The 13,030-nt window shown below is 41.3% G+C and overlaps 1 protein-coding gene across 2 annotated transcripts in view; it reads left to right on the plus strand.

Moving 5' to 3' along the window:
• NRAP (nebulin related anchoring protein) overlaps positions 1-13,030 on the plus strand; it is a 62,287-nt gene that overhangs the window by 25,458 nt on the left and 23,799 nt on the right. For both annotated transcript variants that reach the window (XM_088670559.1, XM_035134073.3), the window contains 8 exons: positions 703-807; positions 2,368-2,466; positions 4,375-4,479; positions 5,747-5,854; positions 8,134-8,445; positions 9,953-10,057; positions 11,690-11,788; positions 12,886-12,990. In XM_088670559.1, coding sequence (XP_088526685.1) covers positions 703-807; positions 2,368-2,466; positions 4,375-4,479; positions 5,747-5,854; positions 8,134-8,445; positions 9,953-10,057; positions 11,690-11,788; positions 12,886-12,990 — 1,038 coding nt within the window. The remainder of the gene's footprint in view (positions 1-702; positions 808-2,367; positions 2,467-4,374; positions 4,480-5,746; positions 5,855-8,133; positions 8,446-9,952; positions 10,058-11,689; positions 11,789-12,885; positions 12,991-13,030) is intronic.

Consider the following 13,030-nt stretch of genomic DNA (forward strand, 5'->3'; position numbering starts at 1 on the left):
ACCAGAATTTATTGACTACAAGGGTAGCCAATGTGGTGCCTTCCAGATGTTGCTGTTCGCCCCAGCCAGAATGACCACTGGGCAGGGATGAAGGAAATTGTAGTCCAAGAACATCTGGAGGGCAACTTGTTAGCTACTATGGTTTCCGAGTAGCTCAACTCTTTGTCATTACAAGGCAGATTTTATATTAAACCAATCCATGGGTCTCATATGAGAATGCAGATAACTCAAGTGTCAAATTCAATCCAATTTAAATTTTGTCCAATAGAAAATATTAACTTTCAGTGGGAAGACTTTGCAGGGAGATAGCTTTAAGCAGAGTTCTAATGCTTGCCATTAGTATTAGTGTGGAAGAGAATTTGTGGGTAATACCAAAGGCTATAACTTGAAGACTTGTCACCCATGGCTGGCAAATTCATGTATTGTATTTAGTGATACAACTAAATCTACCTACCTGGCATAGGAGCCAGCTCCTAGTGGCCAGGGTCCATTTGCCCCCCCCAATAGTATATTTGAGGGGGCTGGGACCCACAAAGTAGATGGCTATTGCCATTCAAATGGAGTGCATTAACTGTGTCTTGTGGTTGATTGTGTGGGATGGGGCTTACCTGCCCCCTCCCCTAATATTTTATTCAAGTTGTTAGCCCTGCTGCCTGCCTACCTAATCAGTCTGTGCAATAATGAGCTTTCTTTTGTCTTCAGCTTCAGTACAAGACAGACCTTACATGGATGAAGGGAGTTGGGTGGATAGCAGACAGGAGTCTCAATATTGAGCAAGCAAAGAAAGCAGGAGAACTTATTAGTGAGGTATGTCTCTTCATTTTACTGTTAAGTATAATAAAGTCTGGCAGGACCTTCATGGAAGATGCAAGCAGATAGAAATATTTTGAAAATATATGCACTGTATTATAATTGGATGGTTTATCAAGTCCCTGGAGAACTGTCATACATGCCTGTTGGGTTGAGTTCGGCCTTTTCAGTCACAAGCTCTGCAAACTTATCAAAGAAAAACAGAAATTAAAAGAAAGGAAATTAATATATATATATAAGAGTGAAAGGAAGGAATAGGAGCTGGATTGGCTTATTTAAAGTTGCCAGTGATTATACTCTGATACTGTAGATCCTTGACATCAGGCTATGCAGGTATTCTGAAGTAGAGGCAGGAAGAAACAGCTGTGCTCAGATCTCATACCTTGCAAGGAAGCAAAGTGACGTCTACTGCTGGGGTTTGCCACATAAATACTCACTGTCAAAAATGTTGAACCCAGCCATGATCAGGTGACACAGTTCTTCATTTCTGAACTGTATAAAAGGTATATCAGTTGAAAACTAACACATACCTTGGATGCTTCTATTTCCAGCCAAGGAGTTGGCATTTTGTTATTCTTTGTATGACATCATATAGAGTTGAACATCATTTTTGAAAACAACTTGTTCCTAATATGCCTCACAATCTCCCGCATCTTGATTGTGGAATAATGAGCATCTCTTTGAAATCTTTATGCACTTTAATAAAAATAAATCAATCTCAGTCTTATTTTCAGCTGGGAACATCACAGGGCAAGAGTGGGTATGTTTGCTCTGAGACAGGGTCTTTCCCTGCAGAAATGCTATATTGAGGCATGCATGTAACACATACCCTGGAGTTGATTGTGTGCTTGATTGATGAATTGTTAGTACAAGACAATCACATGAAGTATGCAAAAGAATGTGCCTCTTCTTTATCAACAGACATTACTGTGAAAAAGGCTGTCTTTTTCTTCTTCTTACGGTGTTTTTGACAGCAACAAATTCAGGCCTCACTCAGAAATAACATGGTTTCTGTTATGTTGAGCATTTGCCACAGATGTTGAAAAGCAATGCAGATTGTGAACTTTTCAGGGCTGCATTTTTCATGGCTTAGCTCCCAGCAGTGCAGCAGGAGAGGGAGAGGAGCAAAGCAGCGGTGATTTTTGCCCTGTGTACCAGTGTATACTGTTCGTTGAACTATAAACCATAGTTAATGTTGGCTCTAGTTTAAAGCAACTTGTGAAGTAGGCATGTGTGTGTAGACAAAAAAAGAACCTGGTTCACGTTGAAACCAAATAGGTAAAATGATCTTTTGGGGGTGGGGAATAATTAATCAGTGCAAAGTGATAGCAAAAAAGTTGGGAAACAGAATGGTTATTCCATTTTATGTACTCCATCCCTGTTTTATCTGAGTAACCTTGCCTCTATTTCTGAGTTGGTTTAACCTGAAAAGATTGTGTTGCTGTTGCTAGTGCTGTCAGTAAGTGGAAGGCATAACTTGTCAATTTTTTTTTTTACCTTTGAGAAATGTGGTAATGTTATCTATACCATCTTTTTTTTAAAATGCATTTCAATTAGAAAAAGTACAGACAGAAGGCTGATGCTCTAAAGTTCACAAGTGTGGCAGACAGTTCCCAGATCAAACATGCGAAGAGAAGCCAGGAACTGCAGAGTGATGTGAGTCTCCTACTTTCCCTTCTCTCCACACAGATTCTTTATCATTAAAACGGGTAATTCTTGGGGACAGGCACCACCACTGAAAAAGCAATAGGATCCAGCCACGGAAATTTGTCATTGCTTTACATAGTTTTGAGGTGTACTTCTAAGATTTTTTTGAACTCCCTGTACTTCTGCAGGTAGAAAACCTTTAAACCCAAAGGGTTATCAAGAGGCGTGCTGACCAGGTTTTAGATACTATGGTGATAAAGGCCATGTACCTAACTAGAGAGAAAAAGACTAAATTGGATCTTTTAGAACATCTGCATGGACCTCTGCGGCTGTTCTTCCTCAGTGAGGCCATTCTTTCTGTCATTAAAAATACGCTGCCTGTCTTGCATGGTACCTGGATTAGATTGTCTGCACATGGCTTTATTTTAAAATATTTTCCATTGCTTAGGCTTTATTTAATATAATAATAATAATAATAATAATAATAATAATAATAATAATAATTCAGTTTCATTCCCCTTAGACCAGGCACCCCCAAACTCTGCCCTCCAGCTGTTTTGGGACTACAATTCCCATCATCCCTGACCACTGGTCCTGTTAGCTAGGATGATGGGAGTTGTAGTCCCAAAACAGCTGGAGGGCAGAGTTTGGGGATGCCTGCCTTAGACCAATGTTTTGCCTTTATAAAATAGGAGAAATCAGTGTTTTATTTAGTGGAGAAGTGGAGAATCTGTGGTCCTCCAGATGTTGCTGAACTACAAGTCCCATCATCCCTTATCATTGGCTGATGCTGATGTAAGTTGTAGTCCAGCAACTTCTGGAGGACCACAGGCTCCACACCACTGTTTGAGCAGTACAGTGGTGCCTCACTTAACGAACGCCCTGCAAGACGACATTTTCGCTTAACAAAAGGATTTTTCAAGCGGAGGTTGCCTCACTAGACGAATTTGTTTTACGAAAAATTCGTCTAGCGAAGCGCGGTTTCCCATAGGAATGCTTTGAAATTCAATTAATGCGTTCTTATGGGCATAATAATAATAATAAAATCAATGCATTCCTATGGGATTTGCTAGACGAATTTTTCGTTATAAGAATTGACCCGTGGAACGAATTAAATTCGTCTAGCGAGGCACCACTGTATGGCTTTCACCAATACAGGTTAGCAATGTAGTGTAGCTGTATAATATAGCTTACAATTCAATAGCTAGCACAAGTGAAGCCCCGGTGCGTAGGGAATCATTGGCCCTCCAAGGACTACAACTCTCACCCTTTCTGACCATTGGTTACTATGGACTCCAACATCATCTGGAGGGCTGAGTGTTCGCTATCCCTGTCTTGATGTTTTGGGGAAATGGCAGAAGTGGGCCGCCAACCCTTCTTAACGTTCTGAACAAGATAATCTAAGTCTGTGTACACACTTATTCATTTAAAGCGCATTTGAAACACATTCTTTCTCTCAAATAATTATGTGCACTGTAGTTTATCTCTCACAGAGTTAACAATTCCCAGCAACCCTCAACAAACTGCAGTGCCCAGGGCTGTGTGTGTTTGTGTGTGGACTGTGCTTCAAATGTGCTTTAAAGGCACAACCCTCAGTTTAAGTGAAAGTATTGTCTAGTGAGGATTTCAGACTGAGGTAAAAGACACAGTCAGGTAGCCAGTCATTTCACAAGTGTTTTAGCACTCATGCTCTTTCATCTTTCTTTTCATTTTATTCTTTGATATCAACCATAATTGTTCAGTCTAAAATAGAAATTGATTTTGAGGCAACTTTAAAAAAAATAATCATTGACGGTATAAACCATACAGTAACTGGGTGTAAGTATTCAGGAAGTTTACCTTTGGAAATTGTTACATATTGCTTCTCGAAACAAGTATGCCCAGTGCTGATACTGTTTGATCTGCCTTTGTAAACAGGTTGCATACAGGTCAGCAAACGAGGGTTTTCTTCATAATTACAGCATCAGCAAAGATGAGCCCCTCTTCATACAAGCCAGAAGAAATGCAGCAAATATCAGTGAGGTATGGTTGGCTGGGAATCCTGTGCTTTCACGCTATTGAAACAATTATTCTGTGGCTAATGATGGATGCTTTCTCAAGAGTGATTCAATGCATATATACTATAAATGTATGGTTGTTTGGGGTTTATTTTTACCACTTTAACTATCTTTGCTTCCCACAAAGAATTTTGGTAATTACAGTTTAATCAGAGTGTTGAGAATGCAAGTCACTGCCAGATAACTACAGTTTCCAGGGGGCTTTAGGAGAAGAAATAACTATTGGGCTAGTTTTACTCTGTGTTGTAGTAGTTATGCCCTTAAACTGCTCTTTCAGCTCTTTAACATATGCAATATTGGTTTGCTAACGGAGGAACTCCTAAATTTAAGCAGTAGGTAACATGCAGGTTACGGGACAGCGGGTGGCGCTGTGGGTTAAACCACTGAGCCTAGGGCTTGCTGATCAGAACGTTGGTGGTTCGATTCCCCGTGGCAGGTGAGCTCCCATTGCTCAGTCCCAGCTCCTGCCAACCTAGCCGTTTGAAAGCACGTCAAAGTGCAAGTAGATAAAGAGGTACCGCTACAGCAGGAAGGTAAATGGCGTTTCCGTGTGCTGCTCTGGTTCGCCAGAAGCGGCTTTGTCATGCTGGCCACATGACCTGGAAGCTGTATGCCGGCTCCCTCAGCCAATAACGCGAGATGAGCGCCAGAACCCCAGAGTCGTTGACGACTGGACCTAATGGTCAGGGGTCCCTTTACCTTTACCTAACATGCAGGTTAGGGACCCAGGTGGCGCTTTGGGTTAAACCACTGAGCCTTGGGCTTGCTGATCAGAAGGTCTGCGGTTCGAATCCCTGTGACGGGGTGAGCTCCCGTTGCTCGGTCCCAGCTCCTGCCCACCTAGCAGTTCGAAAGCACATCAAAGTGCAAGTAGATAAATAGGAACCGCTACAGCGGGAAGGTAAACGGCGTTTCCGTGTGCTGCTCTGGTTTGCCAGAAGCGGCTTTGTCATGCTGGCCACATGACCTGGAAGCTGTACGCCGGCTCCCTCGGCCAATAATGCGAGATGAGCGCGCAACCCCAGAGTCGGTCACGACTGGACCTAATGGTCAGGGGTCCCTTTACCTTTACCTTTAACATGCAGGTTAGAATAAGAACAATTTTCTCCAGTGTGTTTTTAATAGCTCATGAAGCCATAGGTTTCTGGTACCATTTGAAACTTTGGGTGTTACTGTTTCGGCACTGGTGCATCGTAACAAAAAAGTAATTGAGGCATTGAAAATCTTTTTAGAAACTGTACAAAAGTAGCTGGGAGAGCCAGAAGGAAAAGGGGTTTGAACTTCATCTTGATGCCATACCATTCCTGACAGCCAAAGCAAAGAGGGACCTGGCAAGTGATGTGAGTACTGATTCACGGTGAACACACCAGGTGGGATTCAGTGTCACCTTAAGGCGGTCATTCCATCAGGCTAAGCATTGGAATGGTCTCCCCTCTCCTCCCCCTGTGCGCTGTCCTGGGGGGGTTCTCTCTGCCCTCCTGAGCAGATCTGGGGGGAAGAGGAGGCAGGTCCTGTTACACGGGCCTCTGTTTGTGCAGCAGCTTAGTTGAATTTGGCCCATCGTTCCTCTAGGGAGCTAAAGTGTGTCCCTGTGACCAGGTCTTAGGACATAATTTAAGGGTAGTGTAGTCTATAGCAGGGATGGGGGGGGGGACCTGTGACACTCTATATGTTGCTGGAATACAGCTCTCATCACCTCTAACCATTGGCTATGCTTGCTGGGGCCGACCATGGGTTCCTCACCCTTACATTACCCGAGCTCCAAATCACAGTATTGAGGACTGACCAAAACAAATAAACCCCAACTGAAATGACCTTGCTGTATGTTCCAGATGTTGCTGTTGTTTGTTTTATTTATATTCGTTTGATTTATATCTCACCCTTCTTCCTGAAAGAGCCCAGGGCACAGAAAATTATAAAGCAAACAAACACAAAAGATATTGGAACGGTTACAAGCATTATCTCAGTGTGCAATCTCAGGGTTGTCGGGGCAGTGTCTGTTGGTCTGAGTAAACAGGGATGTTTTAAATCCCCCCCCCCGGAAAACCCACAAAATTTCCTGGGCATCCCACAGAGAACTGCTACTAAAAAGACCCTGTCTTGGGTGACTGCCAACTGTGTAGACCACGGTGGCGGCACCACCAACAAGGCCTCACCTGCTGAGATTGTTCCTCACCTGCTGAGATTGTTTATATCAGGGAAGGTATTCTTTTAAGTACTTGGATCCCATGTCATTTACAGCTTTATATGCTAGTCCTACCACCTCGAATTTGGCCTAGTAGCTCATTGGCAACCAGTACAGCATTACAATGGTCTCATCTGGCTGCCCCACTTACTAGTCCAACATCCTGCAAATAGTAGTATTTAGTCTCCCACATTATCAGTTATTGACACTTTTATCCCTCAAAACACAGGGTTGCCAGGTGGAATGCTCTGTAAAAATGTATTGCGCAAGTAAACTAAGCTATTGAATTGCCATCAAACACAATTCTGTGAAAAAATTTCAGGGGAAGAACTAAACTCTTGCTACTATGAAAGGTCTTAGGACAGGCTTCCTCAACCTCGGTCCTCCAGGTGTTTTGAGACTAAAATTCCCATCATCCCTGACCACTTGTATTGCTAGCTAGGGATCATGGGAGTTGTAGGCCAAAAACATCTGGAGGGCCGAGGTTGAGGAAGCCTGTCTTAGGATCTGATTCCCAAGCCTCTGAGTGAATATATTACCTGAGCTCCATATCTCTGCACTGACCTTTACCTGAAACAATACATTTTATTTAGCTTGTGCTAGTGCTCAAAAGCACAACTTGACCTTTTGAGCTGCAGCTTCCCAGTACCACTCCAAGATGCTATGACTTCTGCAGAAAAATAATAATAATACAAAATACAAACACTGAAAATGTGCTGCCCTTTCATGGTATGCAAAAACTGCTGCTTTAGGCATTTACCTCACTCTCCCTAATAGTAGGACCAGTGCTGTCTAGTGTTTCTTTACCAAATGTGTTGTTCTTTTGGGCTACTGGTTCAGTCAAGAAGGTGCAACATACTCTAATGATGCAATACAATGCATTTTTACTTGGAAGCGAATCTCAGTGTATTCAGTGAGAAATGTGTTTAGACTGCGGCTCTAAATTTTTTTACTAGTGTGAATAAGCCCCACTGGACACAGTAGGACCTAGATGCATAGGACTGTGCTAATAATGACATAAAACGCAAATCATATGATGCATTTTCAAGTAACACAAAGGCTCCTTACCCTGGGATAAAACAGTAAATGAAAAAGATGCTCCTTTTGGAAACATTAAAAAAGAGCATGCAAGCATCCTCATTTTGTGCACTTCAATCACATATAAAAGTTAGTCCTTATTACTTGCTTTCTGCTTTTTGTTGAGATGGAAAAATACAGTATGCTTTTGATGTACAGATGTGTTGTACTTAGACATATTAAGCATGCTTGTCAGTAGTTTTGCAGGAGGCCACAGTGCTTTTTCTGAAGAAGCCTATTAAACCGGTTTATTGAAAGGTTCCGTTTACTTCAACCCGATGCTGTTGCTTACAATGGCTTTGAGCTTGCTACCTTTCTTTGTACCTATGATCCATTCCTTCCCCCCTTCTTTAATAGGTAAAATACAAGGAGAGTTATGAGAAGACGAGAGGAAAGTTGATTGGGGTGAAAGGTGTGAATGAAGACTCGCAGATGGCTCACTCGCATCTTATGTCGAAGATGCAGAGTGATCTGGAATATAAAAGGGCGTCTGAGAATGTAAAGACCCAGTATAATGTGTCCATGGATATGATAAATATTGTCCATGCCAAGAAAGCTCAGGATTTGGCCAGTGATAGGGGATACAAGACGATTCTTCATCGTTTTACTGCCTTGCCTACAGATATGAAGGTGGAATGGGCAAAGCGGGCATATGACCTGCAGAGTGATGTAAGTTACACATTATCTATTTTTAAATTTTAATTTTTAATTTTTATTATTTAAGATTTATATACCACTTTTTTAAAAAAACACACCCTCTAAATAGTTTACATAAAAGAGTATAAAATATTCATAAGAAAATACCAATTAAATCACCATATGGAAAAGCCTTTCTGGGTTAATCAAATAAATTAAGCGATTTAAATGAGAACTCACAAGCACAGTCAAGTATGGGTTAACTATTATGCTAAGAACACTGTTGCACAAGGTTCTGTGTTATTATTTAATGATTTGAAAGCGTCACAGACTATGCCAGTCCCTACTCTGTTCTAGTTCAAAATCATTACCAGCTGAAAACATGGCGGCCGTTAGCCATAGCAGGGTAAAGTATGGCCACATTCCAGACTGAGGAGAAATTAAAAATACTTGTAGCCTGGCTAGTATGGGGCATATTTCAGTGATAGGTCGACCGAAACAACCTGCCCTTTCCCTTCTGCTCCATCTAAAGACCAAAGGACCTTTCTTTTCATTTTTAGACAAAAAAAAGTGATTACATTTGTTCAGTGGTTGTTGGTACCCGTTGGAACTGGTAGTGCAGAAGACAGGGAGGCCAATAATAGATGGAAACCAGCAGTCAATGGAGACAGAGCCAATGACAGGTGGAGCCAACTAATTGTGGGTTGGTTCCCATCTCCCTCCCTACTGAGTTCTGCAAGGCCAAAGGTGACAGCCAAGGCTACCTTCTTGCCTTGTTGTTGTAAGGAGGCAGGCAGATGGGGGCTGGTTAAGGGCAGGCTGAGGTTGGTGGGGTAGTGCCCTGTTTGTATAATGTTACGCTAGAATGGGAAATGAAGAAGCTACTGCAGCTTTTCACACTTTTCGTTTAAAGGAATGTTATGCTTCTCCCCCATATTTGATCAAAAAGGTGCAAGATAAGGGTAAACCACAAACACACCCCATGGAGATGCCTGTTCCCCACCCCACAGGCATTATGCCACAAGTTTGATAAGTGGTTACATGTTGTCACACATCACAAGTTCTGGCAAATGTCTACCGTCCACCCTAGGGCTGCAATCATGTTTACGCTTGCATGGGAATAGTCTCATTGGACCAAGCGGGACTTACTTACAAGTAAATATGCACAGGATAGAGTGGAATGTCTGATGAGAAATCTTCCGGAACATTCCTGCACTGTTTTTAGTACTCAGTATCCCTGCAGTGTTGATTTAACCACAAACCATTAGCAAGCTATAACAGGAGGGTTTTTTTTAATATAAAAAAATAAAGCTTTTGAAAAGCCTTTTCTTTTAAATCTTATAGCAGAAGTGTTTGCTGTTGGTGATACCACAATCTCTTTTCTTAACCCCCCCATTCCTACCCACAACTGCAAAGAAGTGGATAAAACAAAAGCAGTCACTAATTTGGCTCAGCTGGTGTTCTGATGTGCGAATTCTTTAGGTGGCATTTTAAATGTGTGAGCAGCAACAATGGGGCATTTTCCTTTTCCTTTTGTCAGAACCGATACAGAGCAGATTTGAACTGGATGAAAGGCGTCGGATGGATCGCCACTGGGTCGTTAAATGTGAAGCAAGCTAAGAAGGCAGGAGAACTCATTAGTGAGGTGAGATTTCATGACAGCACATAACAAAACTTGCTGCATAATGCGTGCAAAATGTCTGTATAAAATTAAAATAATTTCCACTCAAAGGGGGGAAAAGAAAAAGGCATCCCACATGAAAGCCCTCAAAACCAGGAATAGGACTCATAATTAGAGGGAAGCCAGATACCAAACACAAAACAGTAGGAGTCCATATAGCCTTTGCAAAAACAAAGTAGGTGACAAATGATGTCATGAATAATAATGACAATCAAACAATGCTCAATTGCTACCCCACTAGCTTAGGTTTTTTAATGAAGTGAATCAAGAAAAAGCCATATAAGGTGTACTTACAGGCACAGAGAACCTACTTTTAACCAGGTCTCTCTCTCTCTCTCTCTCTCTCTCTCTCTCTCTGGGAAAATCATGTGGCTGAGAACACACACACACACACACACACACACACACACACACACACACACACACTTCAACAAAGAGCAACAATGCAGCTTGGTGATTATTTTGAACACAATTAAATTGCATAATCCACAGTTAGAACCTCTGAGATTCTAAAGGGTCCTATCACTGACAATTATATTAATTACAGTGGTACCTCGGTTTATGAACACAATTGGTTCCGGAAGTCTGTTCATAAACTGAAGCGTTCATAAACTGAACTTTCCCATTGAAAGTAATGGAAAGTGGATTAATCCGTTCCAGATGGGTCTGCAGAGTACTCAACCTGAAGCGTACTTAACCCGAAGCATGGGTGTAATTGGTTCCGGAAGTCTGTTCATAAACTGAAGCGTTCATAAACTGAAGTGAACTTTCCCATTGAAAGTAATGGAAAGTGAATTAATCCGTTCCAGATGGGTCCACGGCGTTCGTAAACCGAAAATTCGTAAAAGTGTTCGTAAACCGAGGTTCCACTGTATGCTTAGAAGGCCTTTATGCACACTCACATTGAAGACAGAGAGGTGAAGATGATATATCAATGTCTGTGGTGTGCCCCTTTATCTCAGTCTGCACATAGGTCTTGTAGGAAGTTCTTAGTGCTTTAGCCATGGTGGCGCAAAAGAAATGAAAGTGTACGTTCAAAATGCATATGCCACAGATAGGAGTCAGAGCCTCTGTCATACCCACTTGAGTTCAACTCTCTGAAAATATTGTTCGTTACTGGCTTCAGTTTCCAATGAAAGCATGCCCCTTGTATCTTCCCTTCATGTAGTTTCTTTTACAAGGACATTGCATTTTCAACACCTGAATGACAGGGAATTATTGCTGTTTTGCCTCCTCTTGTTGATTCTTTTGCCTCCAGAAGACCCTGTTAATTCAAAATGCTGTTTTGTGTTTCAGGCCATTTGGAAAAGATTTTCCAGTCGTGGGACCTTGGGTATTTTAGTAGGCGTAGATAATCTTGAAATATTTTCCTTAAATTTAAGTGAGATTTCTTTTAAGGATTAATAGGTAAAGGTTATTGTTAAGTGGAAACAAATATTAATCTGAAAGTTCCTAGGAGATGAAGCAAAGGAAAGAGGAATAATAATTATGTTCACAAATTCACTCTAATCTCAAGCAACCTATGATTTTTTTTCTTTCAAATAGCATGAAAGAGCAGCACAAAATTCACAGCTTTGATCTTTTTCTGCTCAACAGAAGAAGTACCGTCAGCATCCATATGCTTTGAAGTTTACCAGTATTAAAGACACTCCTGAGATGATCCAGGCTAGAATTAGTTATAACCAGGCTGTGGATGTAAGTTATAATGTATATACATTATGATTATAAGAGTGGTATCCTCTTTGAACGACCTCATTGAAACACAGGCTTTCTTTTTCACTCCCTGTCACTGAGATCATTCCTAGGAACCAAGAAATTTGTGTTCTAATCAGATGAACCTTACAAAGGCCACTTTTAATCAGAATGGAAACCTTCCATTCTCCGCAGAGCCCAATGGGAAACCCTTGTATAGAACATGTAACATAAATGAACTTTCGGGCAGATGCATTTTCAACTCTATTCCGACTGATAAAATTTTATATCAGTGAATTAGAATATTTGCAATCTGTAATTGGACCAGTGCCATATTGTTTCCTTTTGGGAGGTTCCAAATTTAAACCAAAAAATATGAATGAATAATATTCTCAAACTGGGTATTGAAAAATTCATTCCAGCAGTCGAGTTCGCACTCATTCAAGCTAATGAGAATGGGATCCAATAAGTTCCTTTGCGCTAATGGACAGACTTTTGATTCATCGGAGGTACAGTATTGACTAATGAAGGGGTGGTGATATCTATGGATTCCCCCATGCAGCTTCTCATTCCACCTTCCATCCTATTCTAGAGGGTTCACCAATTATCTGGAGGCATTTTTCAGGGGAAGTTGGGTTCTGCAGTGGGGAGGGGGACTCTGCCAACATTGCATCTTCTCTATTCCTCTTCCAATTTGGTGGGTGCCACTGCTGGATCAAAAGCCTTTCTGTGATTGCAAGGGCACCAAGTGGATTCCACCCTATGAAAATGTGTGGTCTGTTTAATAGAGAATTATTCCCATGTGCTCATAGGCATGGCCATGCCTGAGGACAGTTGCATGTTGGGGAATGCCTTACCTTGTAGTATTAAACACCACTACTGTCTTATTCATTTAATAATTTACTTAATATTTTATAATGTTGTGGGGCTCTTCTAAAATCAAAGTGCTCAGACAGCTTCATTTGGGAGAGCTGATCCATCAAATATTTTTAGTAATTGTAGTAAGAATTGTTTAACATAATATAACTTTTTAGTGGTCTGTGTGAACCACTGTGGCATATGTAGCAAGCGTCCTATACAGTATTTTTCATATTTTGCAGAGGATATATAAGGAACATGGAGAGAATGTAAAACATCATTACACCCAAACGGCGGAACTTCCTGAGATCTTTCAAGCTAAACAAAACGCTGTGAATATCAGCGAGGTAAGATTTCATTTTTGTGCCATGTCTTGCAGTCACACTG

Source organism: Zootoca vivipara, chromosome 5 (assembly GCF_965207765.1).
Source record: "Zootoca vivipara chromosome 5, rZooViv2.hap1.1, whole genome shotgun sequence".
NCBI lineage: Eukaryota > Metazoa > Chordata > Lepidosauria > Squamata > Lacertidae > Zootoca > Zootoca vivipara.